Below are 26,023 nucleotides of genomic sequence, written 5' to 3'. Positions count from 1 at the left end.
CGTGTAGGTATTTTGATAAGCGAACAATTTGGAGTACGCTATTTGATTTTGATTCTTAAGTATTTATTTCCGTAGCAATAATTGGATCGGATGAGATATTAATTGTTGATATATTTATTGCGAATCATGATAAAATTATTTTTGCAAAAGATATCTTTTATATTTTATATAAGAAAGCTTATATTATATGATACCAGAAACTAACATGCGAATTAAAAATAAATATGAATACAATGTTTCAAAATTAATTATATTGGATTCGCTGAGGATGAGAAAGAGAAATAGCAAGAGCATAAGATAAAATGTGAAAGGATTGAGGCGTATTGAAGAAAATTTTAATATATATTTATATAATTGTTATTAAATTATTTAATTATTTAAAGAGTTGCAGAGCACAATTGGGTGTTTAACTCGACTTTAGACACATAGAATGACGCTTTAGCGTCAGTCGAGCTTGACCGATTATATAATTGTTATTATATTAATTAATTATTTAAAGAGTTGCAGAGCACAATTGGGTGTTTAACTCGACTTTAGACACATAGAATGACGCTTTAGCGTCAGTCGAGATCTACATCTTGACCGATGAACGTATGAATAATACTCTCGAGTCCGAATATCAGTCTTGATATGACGTCAACTACTATGACGTACGCATTGTATTATTCTCCTAGAGAATAAAGATCGTCGATGGTACGTATTACTTATTTCACTTATGCCTCTTTGGTGATTCCCATATAATGTAAATGTTTTTTCCACATTTCTAAGAATATTCTTTATTCTTCTTTCCCTCTCTCTTTTTCTCTTTTCGTTACAGGAATTTTATATTCATTGTTAATAAATTATACCATATGCGACATTATATCTAAAATTCGAAGTTTCATCATTTGACATTATTCATTCTTTGCATTTACTTTGTTTTCCAAAAAAAATATTGTACTTTTCAAAGCTAATCTTCGTCGATCTCCATAGTTTCCTTATAAGGGTTTTCCCTGGTGTGATTTAACGTAAAGGTATTTTGTTTGTTTGTGTAGATAAGCTAATAATGCTTCCAAGCGAGTGTTCCGTTCAATGACATATGGATTACAAGATGTTTTCTATTTGAATCTTTTCATTTGCATAAACGCATTATAACTTACAATTAACACTAATGCACTAGTACTTGGAGTCTTTTTAGTAAATTCGATAAATACTAGAAGGATATTTGGATATAGCTGTGTATAGGATTATCCAATTTATACAGATTTATACAGAAAAATAATATTCATAAGAATCAATTTAATGACGTTCGTTGATGATCCAAGAGTGGTAAAATCGCAATTTTGATATAAATCCAGACTGACATCACAAATGTTTTTTAAATATCTTAGATAAGTTTTTTTAAACTATTGTCATAAATAAACCGTCATCACACACATGATCGTGCACATGATGAATGAAAGTCGTGACCTTCGATCACGATCTTCTTCGTCTCGGCGTTATCGAGAGTCTCGGCGGATCTAGATCGGTTGACGGGCGAGTATCTGAACGATAAGAAAGGAGGCGACTTTCGGCCCGGCAGTGGCGGTGGCACATACGTCGTCTGGTGGAAAGAGAACGGATCGGCGGAGTGCTATGTATCGGCGCGCAGTGTCGTCTGGCGTGTCGTCGTCGCACCGTCGTCGCTTTCCCGATCGGGCGATCGCGTCGTGCGCGAGGGATCGGTCGCGACACGCGCCCCCCTCGATGCTCTGAGGATGCCCCAACGTGATGCATGGGGATCCTATAGTTTTCGATTACTCCTAAGCTACGTTCTGCTACTCCGAGATTAGAAAGACTTTATTTGACATTGACGTTTCGAATTACGAAGTAATATAAGAGTGTATGTTTCTTGAACACCAAGATAGAGTTGTCTGAACTTTGATCGGCGATTTAAAGAAATTAGTGCTCCCTTTTTAATCGCTACCTCCCCCCGATCTCAAGCTTCCTTCTCCGCTGCACCAGATTCCATAAATAGTTTCGCAAACGCGGTACGCGGTGAAAGTTACAACTTGATCCTGAAGACTGAATTGCATGTCCGTCTCGCAAAGAAACAGATCATCGCCGAAGACTACGAGAGGAAACGCATCAATCCGCCGTCGATCTTCGTACGACATCAAGATGGATACATCGGCGAAGGGTAAGACTTGCGATCGTTTACTCGAGCGTGAAACTGAAGCATGATTTATAGCGTCGAAGATTGGTCTCGTAATTCCTGTTGAACAGTTTCGTTCGCTTCGCTCATCGATCCACGTCCGGTGATTGGTCTTTCGGCTTCATGACTGGAATCCTTAATGCATTGCAATTATCGCTTTGAAAGACTAATTATTCTGTTTTATTTGTGTGTTTCAACATTTTTATCATTACACTTCTGAATATTTATAATTTTGCAAGCAAAATTTCTCGGCCTTAAAAAAAATTTATAGCTTTAAAATATTTATGAGATACTAAAATATTATTTTGATATCTGCAAGAATTAATCTCATTTTATTCTCGCTTTCGCTCGTTATTTATGAAGATTAACATGTTTAATTATTTATGAAGTGACATAATTTTGTGTCGCAACTATCTTTGCAAATGTTCAAGGCGCATGATTATCGCATTACATGTTATGCCCGATAAACTACTAAAACTAAACTACTAGGCAAGTATCGAGTCCTATATAAATAATGCTGTAATAAAGACGGAAATAGTGACTCAGATATGTAAATTAAAGAGAGAAAGCAGTCTTGTTAGCAAAGTGTTGTGTATGTGTGTATGTGTGTGTTCAGCATACAGATGCATACACAACAATGCATCTCTAATCTTTCAGTCAATTGTAATTTCCTATATATTCTGTTTTTTTTTTTAAACTGTTATCTACAATGCTTATCTAAAACAATAATAACAAACCGTGCTCAAAAGTAGCTTTAAAAAATAATTAACAGTTTGAAAGAAAAGATTTGATAATTCTTAACAGTTAATTGGAGTCATATTTTTGCAAAAAATTGCAGAAGTTAAACTTAAAATTCTTTTGAATAAGCATGTTGCCATCAAATATTTGATGAGCTTTGCCAGCAGTTCATTATCTCGGAAGAAGATAAACTCTCTAAATGTCATAAAAGAATATTAATCATCAAATTAAGCAAGTCTCCTCAAATATTTTAGTTCCAAAACTCGTTCTTACATTAATGAAGACATACAAAATGCAGACAACATAAATTCTTATCGCATAATCATTCCAAGGTATGGTAGATCAATTATAATGTAGTTTGCATAATGATAATACTTGAGATAGAGAGAGAAAAAGAGAGATTACATAAATGAGTCTACTCTCTTCCGTTAATTTTTCTTGACTTTAATCTAAAAAAAGATGCAATTAAAGTAATGATTGTAGTTGCGCAAAATACGTGCGTGCGACGTGTACACATCAATCATCAAAAGCACTTGTGATATTACATAACCGGCGGTTCTATTTGACATTTCAGACTTGATTATGACACGACAACCGAGAATATAGTGAATGTTTGCTGATAATTTAAATCTAATTTTCACACGTATCGATAAAAAAAGATTGTATGTATTTGCGATTATCGCAAAATCTTCTAAATATTTATATATATATTTATTAATATATTTATTAATATATTAATTTATTTATTAATATATTAATATATATTTATTAATGTATTAATATATATTTATTAAAGTATTAATTTATTAATATATTTATTAATATATTTATATAATATATTTTCAATAAAATATTCTCCAATATATTAATCCTAATTAAATACTTGATATTTTTTCTAATTAGATACTTGATGATATCGTGTATGTCGACAAAATGTATGCTCTATATGTTTATATTCGTAAGTATTTATAATTTTGCAAGCAAAATTTCTCGGCCTTAAAAAAAATTTATAGCTTTAAAATATTTATGAGATACTAAAATATTATTTTGATATCTGCAAGAATTAATCTCATTTTATTCTCGCTTTCGCTCGTTATTTATGAAGATTAACATGTTTAATTATTTATGAAGTGACATAATTTTGTGTCGCAACTATCTTTGCAAATGTTCAAGGCGCATGATTATCGCATTACATGTTATGCCCGATAAACTACTAAAACTAAACTACTAGGCAAGTATCGAGTCCTATATAAATAATGCTGTAATAAAGACGGAAATAGTGACTCAGATATGTAAATTAAAGAGAGAAAGCAGTCTTGTTAGCAAAGTGTTGTGTATGTGTGTATGTGTGTGTTCAGCATACAGATGCATACACAACAATGCATCTCTAATCTTTCAGTCAATTGTAATTTCCTATATATTCTGTTTTTTTTTTTAAACTGTTATCTACAATGCTTATCTAAAACAATAATAACAAACCGTGCTCAAAAGTAGCTTTAAAAAATAATTAACAGTTTGAAAGAAAAGATTTGATAATTCTTAACAGTTAATTGGAGTCATATTTTTGCAAAAAATTGCAGAAGTTAAACTTAAAATTCTTTTGAATAAGCATGTTGCCATCAAATATTTGATGAGCTTTGCCAGCAGTTCATTATCTCGGAAGAAGATAAACTCTCTAAATGTCATAAAAGAATATTAATCATCAAATTAAGCAAGTCTCCTCAAATATTTTAGTTCCAAAACTCGTTCTTACATTAGTGAAGACATACAAAATGCAGACAACATAAATTCTTATCGCATAATCATTCCAAGGTATGGTAGATCAATTATAATGTAGTTTGCATAATGATAATACTTGAGATAGAGAGAGAAAAAGAGAGATTACATAAATGAGTCTACTCTCTTCCGTTAATTTTTCTTGACTTTAATCTAAAAAAAGATGCAATTAAAGTAATGATTGTAGTTGCGCAAAATACGTGCGTGCGACGTGTACACATCAATCATCAAAAGCACTTGTGATATTACATAACCGGCGGTTCTATTTGACATTTCAGACTTGATTATGACACGACAACCGAGAATATAGTGAATGTTTGCTGATAATTTAAATCTAATTTTCACACGTATCGATAAAAAAAGATTGTATGTATTTGCGATTATCGCAAAATCTTCTAAATATTTATATATATATTTATTAATATATTTATTAATATATTAATTTATTGCTTTAAAATAACCGTCGCGTTTATATTTAATCCTATCGAATTGTTCAATTGTACGGCAAATTTAACGGGTGACATTGTCCTCGACCTATGGATCGTTCAAGATCGTTTAGACAAAAGTAATATTGCTCAATCAATTGCTAACGTTGTCTCGGCATTGTTTCGTCGATGACAATCTTTTAATTCTATTTAACATTTTAATTAAAGCGGCGCGCGGATTATTTTTTAAATTCTAGATAAAGATAAAGCCGTTCTAAGACCTTTTCTTTCGAAAATATTTTTTTGCTTTCGCTTATTTTTATCAGCGATTTATAAACTAGCGATCTTATTGCTTCGCGATAAAGACCGCTAGTTTATCTGATTATCACTTAATTGTTTATATCGAGGATTTCGAATGCCCCAATTATCGCGAAAGTGTGATTAACAACAATGGTGATCCTACGTACAGATAAGCGATGAAATACGGCGCAGGATTTTTATCGCGCCGAGAGTTCGCAATATCTTAGTTTCTGCGGATATAAATGCTCACGCAACCTTATCTGTTTATCTGAAAACACCCATTCACTTACAAACGAAAGCAGTTCCACGATGCGCAAAGAGTTATTAAATATTTTTCATTTGCAACTTTTACGATCGACGTCGCATTAATAATTCATCGACAGCTTGACATTAAGATGTTTGTAAATGTTAAAGATGCAAATATTTCCTAATATAAAAATATTAGAAATAAAAATCTAAACATTAAAAAACTTATCAATTAAAATGATTTTATTAAATCAAGATTCTCGCGTTATTAAATCGCTTTCAGCAAGAGTTACTCCGAAACAGCTTATAGCGGCTCGGCCAAAGAGTGAAGCTTTTCAAACGCACGATATTTCGAGCACGTGTTGTCAAGATAGTAATAAGTTAGCTAGAACGAGGTATAAGCCACGAGGGTCTGCTCGTTCGATATTTTGAGGATGCGATCTCGTGGGGTGCGGGGGGACACGGGGGAAACAACAATGCCGTGTAAGACGAGGAGACCAAGTCGGATCGAGAAAGACGGCCAATAATGGTCAGGGCCAAGAGCGATATATGGACATATAAAAGATAGTATATACTTTGCAACCGGAAGCCGAATTATGATGGAAGAAAAAGCAAATTCTAGAACAAAATTGCGCTTAGAGGGGATGATGACTTGGTTGCGCTGGCGCTCGCAAAAAAATGAGTCATGGTCGACATCGACGGGAATGTTTGACGCTCGTCATCGTTATAAGTTGAGCAACTTGTCTGGTAGGGGAAACTCCAGGTACGGCTATACGTAGACAAAAATCGCGTAAAGGAAATGTAACACGTGCTTTTTTCAAGGAAACATAAATATTAATATTTTGAATCAATCGAAGACAATCGCAATAATTTCCATTGTACTATGCTCTTGCCATTCCAATTAAGAGTTAATTAGATAACGGAATAATAATAAAAAACATATCGAGCCGTTTCATCCGAGTGACGTATCATGCAATTTATGTCGCGATAAATATTTTACTGACCATGAAAAAATATGTTTTAAACGATGAACGACATATCGGGCGATAAAATTGTGATAAACACGTCAAATGTAAGCTATATATCTTGTAATCGATATTTGTTAGACGATAACTATGCTGCAATGTTGAATGATTAAAATATATTGCACAATTGATGATACGACATATTTCATATACAACATCAGTTTCAGCCCTCGTAATTCGACGGCGCGGGTTTAATTTTACAAAAACAAACATACGAGCGTTAGATAAAACTTATCTAGTGCTCTTAATAAATTATGAATCACCGCGTTGTCCACGATAAAGCACGCAGTACGCGAAGAAGAGTCAATAGTTAGTCGCAACTGACGGAGCGTTGAACTCCGTTCATCTCGCATATTTGCAAGGCACCCTATTTAGGCACGTTCCTGGGACCGAGTTCGCTACGACTCAGGGCGCAAGTCTTCCTCTCGGTCGGTCGTACCAGGCGATATATTCGATTCACTCGCGTTCAGAGGCTGGCCGCAAATCGGAGCAGCTAAAACCCGGGCTTCTCAACTCGCGCGTTTGTCGGTGAAAAATCTCCTTTCGGTAGAATCCTTCGGTCCATTGTTCGTCGATCAACCGAGCGACATCTTCGGCCAAGTCTAGACAAAGATATCCGTCACGCAGCCGGCTCGGCCGAAGATCAGCATTTTCGGAGCTGAATTCCGGAACGACTGCGCAACGCCGCCATCTTAGTGCGAGCACGTTATTGCGAATTGGATTTGCACACAGCTCATAGTAGAAGAACGTGGCAGGTTCTGGGAAACGAGCATTCTGCGAGGCGATTGCATTTCGACCTGCTGGCAGTGACACCGCACCACGGATGAGCGCCACGTCGAGGAAACATCGGCGCGCAAAGTGACTTCTCGTAGGAGAGTGGCTTTTTCTTTTCCGTTTCCTAATTTGCGGGTGATCGGAACCGGGTCATACTACCACGCGTCAGCGGTAACGTGTACCGGCACTATGAGTAAGATGCTAGACACAAACTATCGCACCGTGTTCTCTGTACTTAGAAGTCCCGAGGAGGGTGAAGAGTTTAAACGGATCATCTGAAAGGATTGCGCAACAAAGCGAAAATTGTTCATCGTTTTTTCCGCGAGGACGATCGTGTGTTCGCATATAAGTGTAAGATTTGTGTCGGTGTTTTCCGCATAGAGAAATATCTCTCGCTTCTCGTTTCTACGCAAGTTGCTTATCTTTAAGACGTCGCCGTTGACATAATCGTTAGCGTATTAATAGATTCGTGAAATCTCGGAGAGCACTCTCTGCCGTAACGTAGCGTAACTTCTTCCTCGTATCGATCGATTAGATCGGGAGAGAAACTCGCGATTCGTTCGTTCGGATCGATCGTATTCAATAATTTTGTCTCTACGATAAGAACTAACTCTTGGGCTTTTCAAGAAGAAAAAGCCGGACACACAGTGCGCGTGTGAAAAAACCACTGACCTTTCTGCCGATCGAGATATCCCGACGGCAACCCCGGATACTTCTATAACCCGTAATGTATTTGCGATCGCGCCAAGGAGCAGCACAAGGGAGGCACGAGCACACAAGAGAGGCGACAGGAGCTAGCTTAGCGACCGCGTGCGGTCGCACGGATCCCGGATCGTCGTTGTCCTCGGGGTCCAAAGGTGGGACAAAGAGGAGAGTGACGGTGTGCCGTTACCGCGATCTAGCTTTAGCACCGCAGCAGCCGCGGCTGCTACGTGGCGGCTCCGCAGGCGGGGGTGCGGATTCAGACCTGGTGTTTCTGAAACGCGGCATGAGCGAAGGTGAACGGGCGACGATCACGCCACGAATCGGCTGGCGGAAGCTCACCGATCCCGGCGACTGACACGAATCTAGAAAGCCGAGGGCAGGTCTGAAGCGATAGCACCAGCTACCGTCACTCGCTCATCAGCATCCTCCTTCACCTGTCGCTCCTCCGACGATCGTAATCGCCCTCGAGATCCGTAGGGTAACACCTACGTCGTCGTCGTCGTCGTCGCGTCGCTTGTGTCAGCTCGATGCCGGCCAGATGCCGGAGAACGCGCCACCGAGACCCGTCGCGAGAACCTTGAAGAGGGACCCCGAAATGGCGGGCAATCGGTGTCGGTAGCAGACGGGGTTAACATCCCCAAGAGCACAAACCGTTTGAGCGATTCTCATCGCATCTCGTCGACACACCGTGCGACACACCGATCGTCTTCGGCAACCCCACTCTCCCTCTTCTTCTTCCCCTTCGTGTCTCTACGTCCCGGCTGAACTCTCGGTCACGTAGAAGTGACGAAACTCTATCGCGTATCCAGCGATTCGAAGCAACCTCGACGAGTTGGTCACATAGACAATAATTCTTTAGGCATTAAGGCTACCGCTTAAAATAATATGTAGTAGTGAAGATAGCAGGTAGCGTGGGAAGAAGGTCGAGGGAAGTCCGTAAACTCCTTGCACTATTAATAATTCTCATCAGTCAAGGACGAGGAAAAAAAGAGAGAAAGAGACGTGCAAGAGCAACGTAAAGGAAATTTCTTCTCTTCGAGTGTTTGATTTTCTTCTTATCACGTTACGATTGATTCGCAATTTTCTCAATCGCGAGTATGCCGCCCACGCCGAGCAAGCTAAACCTGAGCTTTGCCAGAAATGCTTACAGCGTCTTTGGTGGTCGCAACGCGACTATTGCGAACGAGCGTGAGCAGCATGAGCAAAAGACGGAATTATTGGAGGGTAAGAAACAAGAAAGGAAAGACAACTTGTTCACACAATCGACAGTCACGTTTCGCGGTATCGTTGATACAGCTATAAATGAAGTAAACACGCTATCTCCCATTCAGTCTCGTTATTTTATCACGCGACTATCTTTGGCGATGACTATACAATTTCCTTGTCCTCTCGCGTTCTCCATAATTTACACGATTGAGACTATAAAGGCCACTCGGCGACGTTGTCATAAAAAATACGTCGCGTTTTGCACGCGCCCACTATCCGTGACTTTAATAATAAGTAAAGCGATTCTTACGAAACGCGGGGAGAAAGTATCAGCCTAATAAAATCTGCGATTGATGAACACGTGAACGATCGATGCGCGAATGGCAGCTCGTTGTAATGCTATTGGCGTTATTTCAGGTACCAAGGCCAACGGTCCTCTACATTTAAAAAATGGCGTGGATTACGTCAATCCCGGCGAGGAAGACCAGATGGAAATTTATGGGTAAGCTGTTCACACGTTACGTCACATAATTGTAGGTGAAATCTCCTTCATCAAGCGCATAACCCTCTTAATCTCCCCTCATTATCAGCTACAGACGGAGTCGCGTATGGACCATTATTATCTGGTTCCTGATTATCATCACCGGAGGCCTTTTGAGGCTGGTTTTTCATTGGGTGCCGCATCTGATGCTCCAGGTCACTCATTCCAAATGCTCCCTAGAGGAGGCGGAAACTGTTTTGTTGATTGAAAGATTTCAAGGGAAACACACGAGTTATTACGTGAAGAAATTGAGAATCTTGACCGCTCGGGAAGTTATGTCAGTAGTATTCTTTACATTTAAAATTCAACATCAACGAAATCGCGATGCTAACAAATGTTATTTTGTTCCACAGAAATAAATCTTTCAATGAAGAATCTCTGATCGATGAAGCATGGGACGGCAGTACAATTACAATCAAGGAAGAGAAAGAAACCTATCCCATGTTGTCCATACATCTTTGTGGCGGTCAGTTTAAACGTAAGTAAATAATCAGTATGTCAATAATTTAAGAGAAAGAGAAAGAGATAGATTTATGCAAGAGATTTATGCAAGAGAGAGATTTATGCAAATTTGTTAAAATATAATATATGGATTAAATTTTTTATAATTTTGTCTGCTTTACAAATAGGGTAGATGCTATTTAAAAAATCTTGTTATCAATATACGTGTTATTCTATATTTATATCTTTCCTTGAAATATATGTATTGATTTTTATTTATTGAAAATTATATTTATATATAAAATAAAAAGCTTACATTTTTAAAAATTTAATTATATTAAGCATAAACTTTAAATTAACTTGAAAGATGAAACTACTATAAAAAACGGACACATCTTTCAAATATAATTAATACAAAGATATTTTCAGAGGTGCCATCCATTACCACCTTCAATTGCAAAAAGTTGACTTATGTTTGGGATCCGGACAGATCCGAATTTTTGAAACTGCGCGGCCTCGACACCAACGTTCTGGCGTCCACGTTACACCAAGCGCAAGGTCTTGATTCTCAGGAACAGTACATGAGGTAAAAGTCGAATCAGTCTCTTAACAAGAATATTGCGTCATTATGCGCAGATCGAATTATAGTCTTCTGCATATAAATAGCACAATTAATTGGGCGATTTATTTCGACAGGCGTAATGTCTATGGCAATAACGAGATCGTGATTCCCGTGAAGAGCATATTCACGCTACTCTGTCTTGAAGTGCTTAATCCGTTCTACGCCTTCCAATTGTTCAGCTTTTGTCTGTGGATCGCAGATGACTATTATTACTACGCCATGGTCATTCTCGCGATGTCAAGCGCCGGCATCGTAATGGCAGTTTTCCAGACACGACGGGTGAATCATAGTTCTTTAATTTCTTGCTCATCATTTTATAAGCTAACGTCTTCAGGCCTCAATCTCTAATCGCGATGACAGTAATCGAATTCACTCATTTTTCTCAGAATCAGCAAAGTTTACGTTCGACGGTGCATTCGTCCGATGTCGCTACCGTCATGCGTGATCGCACGACCGGCCAAACGGCGGCAGTGCCGGCCGAACGTTTAGTGCCCGGTGACCTTCTGGTCATCCCCTCTCACGGATGCCTGATGCCGTGCGATGCCGTCTTGCTGACAGGCAACTGTATTCTCAACGAGTCCATGTTGACAGGAGAATCCGTGCCCGTCACGAAGACACCAGTTCCTTCCTCCAACGATGTGATATACGATACCAAAGAACACGCTAGGCATACACTCTTCTGCGGAACCAGAATTATTCAGACAAGATATTATGGCAGCGAAAAAGTATGTTAGCTTTTTGGCATTTAAGTTAACTTAAAAGTATTCTTTTTTTCTTATTTGTATAAATTTATATAATTATTTAAACGCAAACATTGCGTGTGTTTTGTGGCGTTAGGTGTTGGCGGTGGTTATCAGAACAGGTTTCAACACTAGTAAGGGCGGCCTGGTGCGGTCCATCATGTATCCTCCACCCGTAGATTTCAAGTTCGAGCAGGACTCGTACAAGTTTGTGGTACTGTTGGCGTGCATAGCTAGTTTCGGCGTCGTTTATACTATTGTAACAAAAGCTATGAGAGGCGTTCATAGCAGCCACATCGCTCTGGAAGCGTTGGATCTCATCACTATCGTGGTGCCGCCGGCGTTGCCAGCTGCCATGACAGTCGGACGTCTCGTGGCGCAACGTAGATTGGAAAGTAAAAAGATATACTGCACGAGTCCAAGAACGATCAACGTGTCCGGTTCCATCGATTGCATTTGCTTCGACAAAACTGGAACGCTGACCGAGGACGGTCTGGATATGTGGGGCTTGGTGACGGTTTCGGACAGAAAGTTCCAGTTGCCAATCAAGGATATTGCTAGTCTGCCGCTATCCGAGGTTCTTATCGGGATGGTTACGTGCCACGGGATCACCATAATCGATAATCAGCTGGTAGGAGACCCGCTCGATCTAAAAATGTTCGAATCCACCGGATGGACGCTGGAGGAGCCCGATGTATCCGACACATCCAAGTTCTCCATGCTCTTTCCGACGATCGTCAAGCCGGCGAAGAACTCCAAGCTTCTCAAAAGATTGCCCAGTGATTTGGGCGGTAGACTCAGCCGACAAAACTCCGTGTCTTCCGATGTGGTCGACGCTATATCTCTCAACAATGTTCACGACGCTGGATTCGGTGATTCGACGACGGAACTTGCCGAGCAGGGATTGGAGGTGGGCATCGTTCGGCAGTTTCCCTTCACATCGAGTCTTCAGAGGATGAGCGTAATCACCAGGACACTGGGCGCTAATCATTACGATCTTTATTGCAAAGGCAGTCCGGAGATGATTCATAGTCTCTCGAGAGCAGAATCTAGTGAGTCTTTATGATTACATTTTTTATTTTATGTGTTTTAATCGTGCGATAAATAACATCTTTCTTCGTTCTTTTTTTTTACAGTTCCTCCGGATTTTTCGGCCGTTTTGCAAGAGTACACATCCGAAGGTTATCGAGTGATTGCCATCGCACACAAGTCTCTGAACCGTCTTCCGTACGCCAAGGTGCAACGTATAAATCGCGAGGCCGCCGAGATCGATTTGACCTTCCTGGCGCTTATAATTATGGAGAACCGATTAAAACCGGAGACCTCGCCGGTGATTGCCGAGTTGAATACTGCTTGTATCAAAACGGTAATGGTGACGGGCGACAATATATTGACCGCTCTCTCAGTAGCCAGAGATTGCGATATGGTGAAACCGAACACGCCGGTGATTGCTGTCTCGACAGTTCAGCAGAATCTGCTGAAGCCGCTAATTTACTTCACGAAGAGCGATAGTCAACCGCCGCCTATTTCGCCGAACGGCCAGGCTGATCTTAGCGAAATGACTGATTTGAACAGCGTGGTTAGCTTAGAAACCGTCGAAAGTGGCTCTTTCGGCAACACTAAGCTGGAGAACGATATAAATTATCTCTCGGACGAGTGAGTATCTCTCTTTTCTAGATCGCGATTAGTGTTATTAGAATAAAAAGATAATCTATTTTGCATAGACACACAAAAATATACAAAAAATATAAAACTGCATTTTACATGAGGACCGTATTAATTTCTTTGAATTAAAAAATATACATATATATTATATATTAAAATATGTATATTATATATACAATACATATATGTATATCATTATTTTACACATTTTTTATATATAAATATATATCTGATAATTGCAGAATACAATATTCTAAGAACAAGTACGTGTTTGCGTTGACGGGGAAAACGTGGGCTTTGATAAGGCAGTACTATCCGGAACTGATACCCAAAGTAGTCACACGTGGTGCCATATTTGCGAGAATGTCGCCCGACCAGAAACAACAACTGGTTCAGGAATTACAATCCTTAGGCTACTATGTTGGTAAGTGTAAACATGCAACATTGTTTTAAAATACAATATATCTTTAATAAAATGATAAATAAATGCGATCAATCATGCTTAATCGATCTGACAGAAAATTTTTTATCTTTCTACAGCCATGGTTGGGGACGGAGCTAATGATTGCGGTGCGTTAAAAGCGGCACATACTGGACTCTCTCTGTCGGATACGGAATCTTCCGTCGCCTCGCCCTTTACCAGCCGCGAGACCAACATTTCTTGCGTTCTGACGGTGATACGCGAAGGTCGCGCCGCACTAGTGACATCCTTTGGCATCTTTAAGTACATGGCTGCCTACTCGCTCACGCAGTTCATCTCGGTGATGCTCCTCTATAGCATCGAGTCCAACCTAACCGATTTCGAGTTCTTGTACATCGACCTCTTTATCATCTCATTATTCGCTTTCTTCTTCGGCCGCACCGAGGCCTACGAGGGCCCGCTGGTAAAAATGGCGCCGCTTAACAGCCTCATCAGCACGTCACCGGTACTCAGTCTCATCACCCAACTTTTGATCGTCGCGATTTTTCAATACACGAGCTTCTGGCATCTACAACAGATGCCATGGTTCATGCCATTCAACGTGACCGCAAGCGAGGACAAGGATGATGTAGGCTGTTTAGAGAATTATACGATCTTCATCGTCAGTTCCATGCAGTACATCATTCTGGCCGTGGCATTCTCCAAAGGACCGCCGTACAGGAAGTCGCTCTTCACCAACTATGGTCTACTCACTTCCTTTGTTTTCCTAAGTCTCTTCTCCATCTATCTTGCAGTATGTCCCTTCACGTGGTTGATTAATATATTCGAGCTCGTGCTGCCTGACGATCTGAGATTCCGCTTCATTCTGGTCGGTTACGGCGCGGTGAATTTTGTGATCGCGATATTAGTCGAGTATCTCTTCGTGGAGTACCTTGTGTTCGGCAAGCTGCGCTACCGTTGGCACGACGTAGATAAATCACGGCGAAAGTTCCTGGCGATCGAGCGCGATATGGCGCGCGACGTCAAGTGGCCGCCGATCTCCCAGGAACCTCTACCGGAAGCCGCACCGAATGTACTGATCCGGCAGAACGTCACCGAGATCAAGATCGAGAAAAAGATCACCGAGCCGTGCCTTCCCGCCGATACCAGCTTTATGAACAGCTCGCCGCCCATCTGCGCCAGCTTCAAGCATTTTGGCTCTGCTCGCGAGGTCACTCTCAATCCACGATCCCTCTTCGACGATTGTCGGAACACGGTGTCGATGCAGACGGTACCGTGCTTCGAGGACAAGGACTCGTCGCCAAGGCAATTAAACGCGGAATCCACTGCAAAACGACGGCACAACTCGGAATCGGAGAACGGCATCAATCGTTACGAGAAGCCCTACATGAATCACAACACCAACCCCATCGCCACGCTTCCCAGAAACCCCAACACGACCCTTCAGCCACAGAAGCTGAGAGATTTCAAGGACGTCCTGGTTCATCAGAGCGACGATCGAGTGTCGCATAACACTCAAAGCGTGCTCGAGTTGGATATCCTGCCGTCCTGAGGACCGAGGCATTCGAAAGACCGTTCAAGAGGTAGTTGAGTACCAATAAAGCGGCTAATGCAAAGTATTATTTTGAGACATATATATTCTCGCGGTATATAGCGCAATCTCCATCGCCGATTGGCGTATTTAGGGTGTCGCAGCTTGATAATTATGGTTGAAAAAAATCATAATTTGAAAAGTCTGATCCAGCAGCAACTTTTCTGAGCTTTGGATACCGGATAGTATTGCAATCTACATCCCCGTTACGATCTCTTTCTATCCGGTGCTCGTGATATCCAGAACATGTTCTATTCGTGAGGAACGAACGGCGTTTGGCTCGATCTCCGTCGTTGATCAGGCGAATCTTGAATTGATGCATTTAGTCTGTCGCGGTGTATCCACGATTTGGGATAACTAACGACGTTTACTTAAGCTACATGAGTGATACGAATAAGCCGAACGTTAGAATAGCATTAAAGCTCTTTGCTCATTACTGACGATCTCTAGATAATTAATTTGGATTCATCTCTTTATTCTCTTTCCTCTATAGAACACTGTCTTTTTTTAGAAATAATTAATATATTTAATATGTAATTTATATATTTATATATATATATAAGCATTTTATAACTTCCAAAATATTCTAACTTCGGCTTATTTATATTTATCGACTCGAATCAGGGTCCCTTTTGACCCAGCTCTCCTTTGTCCTCGTCCTCCCCTTCATTAGTATTCGAGAGAGAGCGATGCAAACTCTCGAGAAAGTATTATTATTATTTATCATACAATTAGAAGAAAATTTTGTAGCGAGAGAAATTATATATTGGTTCCGCACAAGGGAGATTCCTCGTAACGGAGCGCAGCTATTTATATTTCAAGGACACGATTACAACAATGTTTACCATAGAGTTTTAAAACAGAGCGAGAATTTCGAATGCAACTCTCGGAGTGATGATGTCTTTTACTTTCACTCGCAAGTCGAACGAATACTTAAGCAAACTCGCGACTTAATCCTTTATATTGTGTTTAGCTAGGACGAAAATTAGCATTAACTACCTGGAGTCGCTTTCTCCCCAAGCATCTTCACATGTTTCTCAATGCATTTCGTATCCCTGAAATTTTTATTCGTATTTATTCGTATTTATAAAGCAGCGTGGTTAATAATTATTTATTTAGCGCGTGTACACACATCTTTTGCATTTTACGGAACGATGAGATTTGGCAGGCAATTATGATCGCGAATGATGATCGCGAATTACGATAGAAATTGATTCATTGTTGCTCTATTTAAACATTCATTTCAAAAATCATTTCACAATGAGAAATTTTATTATTTAAATTATTTATTATTTAAATTTTATTATTTAATTTAATTAGAAGCGATATGTAAATGATGCAAAGGGATCAGAGGCTGCCAGAGAATGCGTATTACGTATTAGATTTAATGATAGAATTATCTCTTGAATACTTTGCGATGTTAAAATAGGCCAAAGCGATAACGATAAGCTAGATAGATTATCGGAGCCGATACGTATTGTTAAATAACTATGTCAAAGTAAATGTGTACTTATGAAAAATGCGTGTGCAACGGAAACATAGATACTTAATCGCGTTGATTTATTCGCAACGCTGTTAGTTTGTGTTGAAAAAGTAGCGGTTGTCAAATGAAATATGTTTTTAATGTAAATACTGTTTACTCTTATTTCGCTCTCTCTTTCTCTTTCTAATTGTTACTCTTTTCTCGTTACATAATATAAATCGATAATATTAAAATTTTAATTGTAACGGTAACATCGTCAATCAAATCTATTATAATACTTTGGTTATTAATATAATCAAAGTAATAAATTTACAACGTTATCACGTTGAAATATTATGTAATTAATATACGCGATAAGTGCGTTAAAGTATATTAAAATTGATTGAAGAGATGAAATGCAATTATAATGCTATGGTATGGATTGGAAGAGAAAAATAATCAATCGATCAATAATGAAAGTCGAAAACAGAGTATTTATTAAGCGCAAATTCATACGTATATCATACACACGCTTAATTTACAATGCATTCACATCGATAAAATTACAACACACTTGCGCCACCCGCTTGTGTCAATAGAGATACTTATATATAAAATCGCGTATTACGTTTGACAAAAAATGTCGACTCTATTCGCGTTTTTTTGGAACTATATTAGAAATTCGCGTCCGCGACTCCCTTCTTAAACTCTGCGACGTTAGATTTTATTTAAATAACTTTTACATCCTTGTAAAATAAAATGGCTATAATTCCATTAGGCATATACTTCTTTTCAAAACAAGTCGTTTAAATTATCATCTCGTTAAACGCCTCCGTCTTTGCGTCGCATCGCGGTTTTTCAAGCGCGATCGATCCTCCTCTCGGCAGAGAAGAACACTCGAACCTTGTGTCATGCAAAGTCCGCGGTTCCAGCTAAGGTATTCTCAGGACTCTCCTGAGGATAATTCTTCCGGGATCAGCGGGACGCGCTACGAGTTTATGACGTACGTGATCCAGTCGACGGTCTTGGCCACGCGATGATAGATCCCCGGTTGACCCGGCTGCGCGCAGGAGTAACCGGCGGAGACGATTCCGATGAGATACCACCGACCGGTTTTCTCCAACATCAATGGGCCGCCGCTGTCGCCCTGAAAGTTAAAAGGCGTCGCGCTCATGGGATGATGAACGAAATAACGGGAGACGGCGATTCATCGTTCAAACAATACGCGCCCACGATGACGAAACCGCTTTACCTGACACGAGTCCTTGCCGCCGCCGCGATAACCGGCGCACATCATCTCGTCATAAATGACGACGTTGATGCCATTGGATCGATGCCATCGCTCGCAGAGGCGATTATCGATCACGGGCACGTCTACTGCCTGCAGCGTCTTGGGTCGCAGTCTGGAACCTAAACGAGGTAATTCGTGAAAATAAACAGCCAACGAGGATAATAACTAATTAATAAAACTTTAATTATTATAATGAATTATTATTCACTTAAAGATATGTAATGTAATATTTTTTTTTTTTTTAAATCCAATAAGTGGATTAAAAAGATTCTAATTTTTTTCTGTACGACGGAAAAGAAAAATACACGATTTTAAAATTATATTGCCAGATGATATTATTCACTTAAAGATATGTAATGTAATATTTTTTTTTTTTTTAATCCAATAAGTGGATTAAAAAGATTCTAATTTTTTTCTGTACAACGGAAAAGAAAAATGCACGATTTTAAAATTATATTGCCAGATGGATATACAGAAAATTCAATTTTTCTTTGTAAATAATACGCTACCTGCTTGCAACGCGCCCCATCCAGCAGCCCAGCCATATTGTCCCAAGAAATCTTCATTTTTCTCTGGTAAACATATAGGCGCTATATGAGGCATATAATGAACCGGTCGGTCCAATCGAAGCACCGCCACATCGAATCTGATAAATAATCGAATATAGAAGATGTGAGCGGGGGTAGTCGATAAAATTTATTCTATACAAACATTTAAACATTCAAAGTATACACACATCCCTCTAGTGTGTTTCTAATAAATTAACAATATCATAAACACACACCTGTCCGCCTGCGGCGTAAACTTGAAGTAAGGATGCACTCTAATCTCTCGAACCCCAAAAGTATAAGCTGGAAGGGACTCACTTGCAGAATTGACCACGTAATCGCCGAGAGTTACTTGAACTTGCCTAGCCGATGCTCTAAAGAATTTCAAGAATTTATTTAATATTTCCTATATTATTATTATTATAGCATTGATTAATATATAGAATTTTGTTGGTATTATCTCGAATATTAATAAAAGCTTAAATATCAAATTTAATGTTTGAAATTTTATTAACAACTCACAAACTTTGTCTTTAGATTCTGGGGAAAGCCACGAATGCGATTGCAATTAATCAATTTAATAATTGATATATATATAATATAAATTATTTTTCACTTACTTTGCAACGCAGTGCCCGGCCGTGACAACGTGAAACCGATTGACCAGAGTGCCGCCGCATCTGCTGGATCCGATCCGTATGTAAGCCTGTCAAAGCAAGAAACTATTTCAATGACGAGCTCGAAGCATTCGAGCAAGAGTTTCGTGTTATCGCCGTGTCTGACCTGCCACGGAAAACTGCCGAAACCGGCGTCGTCACCACCGACGATCCTCCTCTGCGCGATCTGCTTCGAAACTACCGGTATGCCGCAACCTGTAAAAACGCAATTGCCTGGAGAATCGCGAGTAATTGAGGTGCCACCTTTATAGTCATAGCGCCGTCAGGTCTAATCATTTGTCGCGACGAGTTATGCCAGAGTTGCCAGATTTTTTCTCTTGGAAAAAATGGGAATTAAGCGCAAATTTCTGTAGAAATATTTAGTATAATCGTAATAATATTCTCTTATATAATAGTCGCGCGACAAAGCTAGCTAGATATCTTTTGCACAAAATATAAAAGGCTAAAAATCCTGAATCATTCTGTGTAAACGTAGAACGTCTGGCAATTCCAACTATGCCGTAATCTGTGATTACAATATTGCAATCAACGCTTCTAGAGCCGAGTTGCGCCGTGAAATTGAAAATATGAAGTAATCGACAGCGATAAAAATGTTTTTCTTTCCCGTTTTTCGTATCACCGAAATTGGACTTGGAGTAATGTAACGACTTGTATTTTATAGCGCCTCTTCTGTCCGATTACAATGTGTTGGACCACAGCTTCTGTGCTTCAATCGCAATAATTTCAATGGTAACTCGATCATCCACTTTCTCGAATATCGTTTGATCAAAGAAATTATTCGCAATTATTTATATACATATTAGCCGAAGCAGCTGATTAAAGAATTTCGAGAAGGGAAGAAGCATCAATTAATATTTAACGCATTAATGAAAACAATAGTTCGTCTCTTAGTTAGTCGCTGGCAAATCCATGCGTTTATTAGTGCATCGCCTTATAAAAGCATTCGCGTGCAAAAAACGGAGTTGTCGCAACGAAGCGCCATCGGTCATGAGAAAAAAACCGGGAATGCAGATCGCCAAGGTTTTACAAAATGTCAAGTGGAATTTATCAAGAAAATTAATCCACTGACAAGGACAATTGTTACAGTGTTTAATACATATGTGCGGCTGTCGCAATTTCTATCTATACCAGCCCTTTAGCTAAAACTTATAATTTCTACTCTTGTAGATATTCTCTATTCATAGTTTGTCAAAAATTATACTCCTTCGTCTTTAAAAGAACATCTTATTTGGCTGTTTTCACCGTTGCGGTGAAAAATACAAAAGGATCGAGATCGAGGAAACTGGCGTTTGTACCTGTTAACATGCGTTTATGGGAATTTCAACGGATATTGTGCAAAAATATAACATAACAATATCATATAAAAAATTATCTCCGGATTAGCATGCATAGGAAGATAGAAATTTATGCAAATTTATTTGACATGCTTGTGAAATATATATCCTTGTAAATTAAGAAAAATAAAGAAACATAAAATATATACATATATGTTTCAAAGAAGAAAGAAATATGAAACTTGAAGAAAGAAGAAATGTGTGGAAGATATCCGGCAAGAATATCCTCATAAATTAAGAAAAATAAAGAAACATAAAATATATACATATATGTTTCAAAGAAGAAAGAAATATGAAATTTGAAGAAAGATGAAAGGATATTTTAGAATAACAAATGTGGAAGACATCCGGCGAGAAAACTACGCAATTTTTTGGGATGAAACTGGGTTTTGAGGAAGGAAGTGACATGCTCGGAGTACATGCGAGTGCGCGGAATTGCGAAATAGTTGAGCACTTGAGAAGAAGAACAAGTGACAAAGAGAGAACAGGAGCACGAAAAGAAGAAAGAAAAATGAAGAGACAGGGGAAGAAGAACTCATGCTTGCAAGTGCGTGGTGCCAGTGCATGGAGGGCATGCTTTTTCGAAGGAAGGACTTACGATCGTCGCTGTCGGTCTCCGTGTACAAATCCAGCGGAAGCGGCCGAGATTGATCTCTAGGTGAATCGATCAGGTTATAATCAGTGAGAGCTTTAGGGTCTTTCCGCTGACAACACGCGAACATAATGCCGCCGCAGCTGCCGTCCAATAGGCCAGCAGTCATCCAGCACATTAGAAAAAATTCGCAGCTCCGTCCGTCCGCGCACAATGTATCGTCGCCTTTCCACAGCGGTCTTTTTTGTTGGCGCGTCTCTGCAGAGGAAAATATGCAAACTCTTCGTCTCTCGCGACTGTCAAGTTACGTAATTGTTCCGCGCGACTGTCAAACTTAGAGCGATGTGACGCGGTCGCGCTTCCGGTCCGAAGAGGAAGAAATCTGAACGAGTACGTCATCGTGGTTACTAATCTAAGTAGCGATCTGCATGACTATTTGATGACTGAAATCAGGAACGCTCTCGTCACAGAATGCGAATCTTCAATGCAACTCTTCTCAATCAAGATATTAATTATTAAGTGTTGCAAGTATTAATGTCAATCGTTTAAAGACATTTGTAACTATCACATGTTATTACATATATGTCAAATGAAACATATGATCCTGATACATCTTTGATTGTTAATTTGTACGCAAAGAATTGCGTTTTTTCTTAAAAAATACAAATCTTTTCTATAAATCTTTCGATGCTCCGATTGTTGATGCTCAATCATTATAATTAATAATCGAAGGAAACGCGAAGCCGCCACTCTTAATCTGCCAGTTACTCCAAGTCTAACTTCGAAATACAAAACGGTCGAAAAGATCAGGGTCGGCTTAAAACTAACGTAATCGCAGTATAACAAAAAAAAATATTAAAATTTCCATTGTTTGAAAAATTGCTTATAAATAAAAATATTTTTAAATTGAATACAATTTATTCCTTAAATCTTGAGCGGAGCGATACTAATTTACAAAGTTAAAGATATTTATATACTAATGAGATAAATCTGTATCTTCCGTAAATAATTTTGACAATGGATTTAATGATATTTATAATCTGTGTAATTAAGATTATCACAAAGTGAAATGATTATAAGTAAATAATTATATCTCGTTTTAGATCTGACCAAAATTTTTTCCGACGATATTGAAACGAGGCTCTCTCTATAGAAAGGCGTTTGAGCAATTGTAAAAGGGTCCCTCTGTACCAACCCAGCATAACGTCAATTTAACATCCCGCGAAAAAGATGTTGTAATGATTGCCGTGCCTCAAACCACGACGGAAGTTGCAGACTACAGTGGAAATAAGTTTCGCGCACCATTGGGAATTGCGTGATTTTTATGAATATGTAAGAGGCGATTGAAGAGAATCAAGCCAAGATCGCGAACTTGAAAAAAAATCGAAAGTTCCCTGTCAAACGACGTCGTTAAGGCTGACTATCGATTCCCTGATTCTGCGCGTGCGGCCGCGAATTGCACGTACCTGTTTCCAATCTGGGATAATCCTCCGCTGTCTGCTTTCGGTGATCTGAAATAAAGACGAGATGTTTTTCTGGAAAGATGACGCCTATCGTCAAGTCGAAGAGAAAAAAATAATTTACTGTATAATGTCAATAAAAAAAATTATAACATAATAATCTCTCTCTTTCCATTTTCGATATAAAATAGAGATAGAAAAATTATAGGTAAAACTGTATAAAAGGTAACACACCTCCGATTTTATCGCCACTTAAATATGTTATAGAGGAGGTCCTTCTGAGTAATTCTCCGCAAGAAATAAGTGGGGGACGGCATTGGTTTAGGAGATAGAACAAATTAAAGTTTCACGGTTTTAATGCTTTTTCTCAGGTATTATAAAGTAATTATAAAGTAATATTAGGAAAAGTGAAGTTTGTATACGTTGTATTTGTTGTAGAGCAGACGTGGAAAAAGTGTTTGTTTACATTTACGGGATAGATACACAGTCCTGGATATTTTATCAATAATGTATTTCACCTATTTTTCGCAGTTCGTTGACAGCTTTCAACATGTGACTACACGAATTTGTGAGTCTTGTCTTGAAAAATATTATTTATTGAACGCGTGGGTGGAGGAGGGGCTCCGTCCCGTAAATGTCATAAACAATTTTTAAACAGTTTTTTTCAATGAAAATATAACAAATTATACAGCACTTCTAAACCAATACCGTCCTCCACTTATTTCTTGCGCAAAAACTTCTGAGTAATTCCCTGCAAGAAATAAGTGGGGGACGACATTGGTTTAAAAGATACAATAAATTGAAATTTGACATTAAAGTATATGTATGCTGTATAATTTGTTATATTTTCATTGGAAAAAACTGTTTAAAAATTGTCCCCTATAACATATTCAAATGGCGATAAAATCGGAGGTGTGTTACCTTTTATGCGGTTTTACCAAATTATGTTATAATAATCTCTCATAACATAATAATCTCTATTTTCAATATAAAATAAAGATAGAAAAATTATAATATAATATCTGTCGATAGAAAAATTATAATATAATAATCTCATATAATATAATAATCTCTATTTTCGATATAAAATAGAAATAGAAAAATTAGTTAAATTTAATATAATATTTGTCGATAGAAAAATTAAAATATACTAATCTCTATTTTGAATTGTTAATTAATTGAATACTGAAAAGGAACGAAGAATCTTAATATAAGAATTACTTAATAGCATTCTCGTAGAAACTAAGTACTGTTTAACATTTCTTAAATACGGTTGCTTATTGCCTTTTCATTTAGACAAATTGATCGTTACAGTTTGCTGCGCAGGAATTACATAGATATCTCACGGTATATAATCATGAGTTATTTGACTCGTACGTATCGATTTGTTTACAATTGGAATATTTCGAGAATATCATATAACGCGTCATTTACATTTGCATGTTTTGTAAGCATTATTGTCGATAAAGCGCTATTTGCACAACAAAGTGGTTTACAGAAACGATGGGATTACGCGAGCGCGCAAAGGCAAAGAGAAGAAAGTAAAAGGGAAAAGTGCTTATTAGACACTTCAAAGAGGAATGAGCAGCAGTAAACACGAGTCTATATCGTTCTATTAAACTGTGCGGTCCAAGGTTTCTAATATACCGCAAGAAAATGTGTATTTGATGATGGCTCTGGATCGTTTAAATATTAGAGAAATTGTGAGATTATAATTTTATAATTCGCCAAGAAAATAATCTTCAGCTTTTAGTGCAACAATGCATATTAAAAATTGCAACATGAGAAATAAAAATAATAAGAGGATCTAATTATGAGTCAGTTTGAACACAAAATATTAAATTTGAATTTCAAACGCAATAGAAACGAAAACGATTGAAGAACGCGTATACAATCGCACATAATTAAAACGAGGAAAAAGAAAAGGCTCTTACCTCTGACGTCATCCTCGAATTCCGGCAACTGATTAGACTGCTGGAAGAAAGAGGCTCCGCCGCCTCCGATCGGCGGCAGGAAGTCGTTGTCGCGGAATATCAATCGCGGTGTCCGATGGGACATCACCGGCCTGTTGTAATCGGCGATTACGGGGCTCCTCCAGAGGGACTTGTGCTGCCTCCACGTACCGGGTAACTGGGGGACGAAACGCGCGATCGGCCCGAGATTCCTGCCTTGCGACGCAGGTGGACCGCCACCCACGTCGGCGAGGTAAGCAGCGGATCCCGTAGGAAATCGCACATATCTTCGCCGGCGAATCGCCGCCAACCCCCTAGTGCGATTCGTCTCGTCTCTTAGCACGCCGATGGCCGGGGAATCCAAGTTCGCGAGCTGCCGCGTCTCGCTCACCATCAAGCTCGAGAAGAGACTCAGGACGACCGCAGCGAGAAGCCAATGACACGGCCTCGATACACCCATCGTTTTGCTGGGAAGAAATTAGAAATCAGAATTGTACGAAATAATCCTGTGTGTATATACTACGTCCAAAGAGAGAATGACCTCGGTCCGCGCATAAACGAGCAAAGTGGACAGAACATGGCGAGATATTCAATACCGTATACGTAGATACGGCTTCTGTGGGTGGAGACCTGCGCAAAACGGACGAGTTTTCGTCCGGATCGAGGTCATTCTCTCTTTGGACGGAGTATACATATATATAATAACATTGTAAAAAAACTGAAACCTCAGACAAAATGTCTGCAGCTTTTTTGCAGACACACTGTCTGAATTTTAAGACACACTCTTTTGAACTTTCAGGAAAACGACTCTGATGATTAACACAGATTGCCTGAAATTTATTTCAGATATCCAGACACTTGTTTGAAAATTCAGACAAAAATGTCTGAATTTTTAGAAAATTTTTTACAGTAAAGATATATTTTAAGTTTATTTTACATTACATATTTTATGTTTGCGTAAGGCGAGAGACGCGCCTGTAAGCGATCTTATCACATGCGACAATATTCTTGAAAATCTTAGATAATATTAGTACTCTCGATTCAGACCGATTTTCTCTTCGCAGTCGGAGTTTCACGAGTCGTTAATCATCATCGCGAGCGCTATTAAAACGGCCGATTCTCAGCGAAAGGAAATATGCTTCGTTCGGACTCGTAATCAGGTGGAATCGTAAAAGATTCTGGTTCGAGGAATGCCACGTTACTCGTACCGACAATTATCGGTAGCGGTTTCGCGGCGGCTCGAAGAACTTTCTTTTGGCATGAATCGTCTGCGAGCGTTGCTTTTGTACGTGAAACAATGAGAATGATATAAAAATAA

At 39.0% G+C, this 26,023-nt stretch overlaps 2 protein-coding genes across 3 annotated transcripts; one reads left to right on the top strand and one right to left on the bottom strand.

Moving 5' to 3' along the window:
* Positions 1–1,439: 1,439 nt before the first annotated feature.
* On the top strand, positions 1,440–17,018 carry LOC115243768 (probable cation-transporting ATPase 13A3). Of its 2 annotated transcripts, none has more exons than XM_029820982.1 (11): positions 1,440–2,158; positions 9,786–9,870; positions 9,959–10,186; positions 10,263–10,387; positions 10,780–10,936; positions 11,047–11,251; positions 11,359–11,697; positions 11,810–12,764; positions 12,849–13,368; positions 13,620–13,801; positions 13,918–17,018. In XM_029820982.1, exons 1-11 carry the CDS (start codon positions 2,053–2,055, stop codon positions 15,348–15,350), a joined length of 4,335 nt encoding a protein of 1,444 aa, XP_029676842.1. In that variant the 5' UTR covers positions 1,440–2,052; the 3' UTR covers positions 15,351–17,018. The 2 variants fall into 2 exon arrangements, with proteins under 2 accessions (XP_029676842.1, XP_029676841.1); XM_029820981.1 differs by lacking the exon at positions 1,440–2,158 and adding an exon at positions 5,937–9,386.
* On the bottom strand, positions 15,437–25,541 carry LOC115243769 (proclotting enzyme-like). The gene is made up of 9 exons (XM_029820983.1): positions 24,688–25,541; positions 22,760–22,804; positions 21,300–21,551; positions 19,474–19,562; positions 19,311–19,396; positions 18,927–19,064; positions 18,652–18,788; positions 18,104–18,261; positions 15,437–17,998 (listed from the first exon to the last, which is right to left on the bottom strand). The coding sequence occupies exons 1-9, from the start codon at positions 25,163–25,165 to the stop codon at positions 17,840–17,842; spliced, it is 1,542 nt and encodes a 513-aa protein (XP_029676843.1). The 5' UTR covers positions 25,166–25,541; the 3' UTR covers positions 15,437–17,839.
* Positions 25,542–26,023: the final 482 nt, after the last annotated feature.

The sequence above is a fragment of the Formica exsecta genome, unplaced genomic scaffold (genome assembly GCF_003651465.1).
Source record: "Formica exsecta isolate Colony F162 unplaced genomic scaffold, ASM365146v1 scaffold733, whole genome shotgun sequence".
In the NCBI taxonomy this organism is placed as follows: Eukaryota; Metazoa; Arthropoda; class Insecta; order Hymenoptera; family Formicidae; genus Formica; species Formica exsecta.
This window is presented reverse-complemented; position numbering and strand designations above follow the sequence as displayed.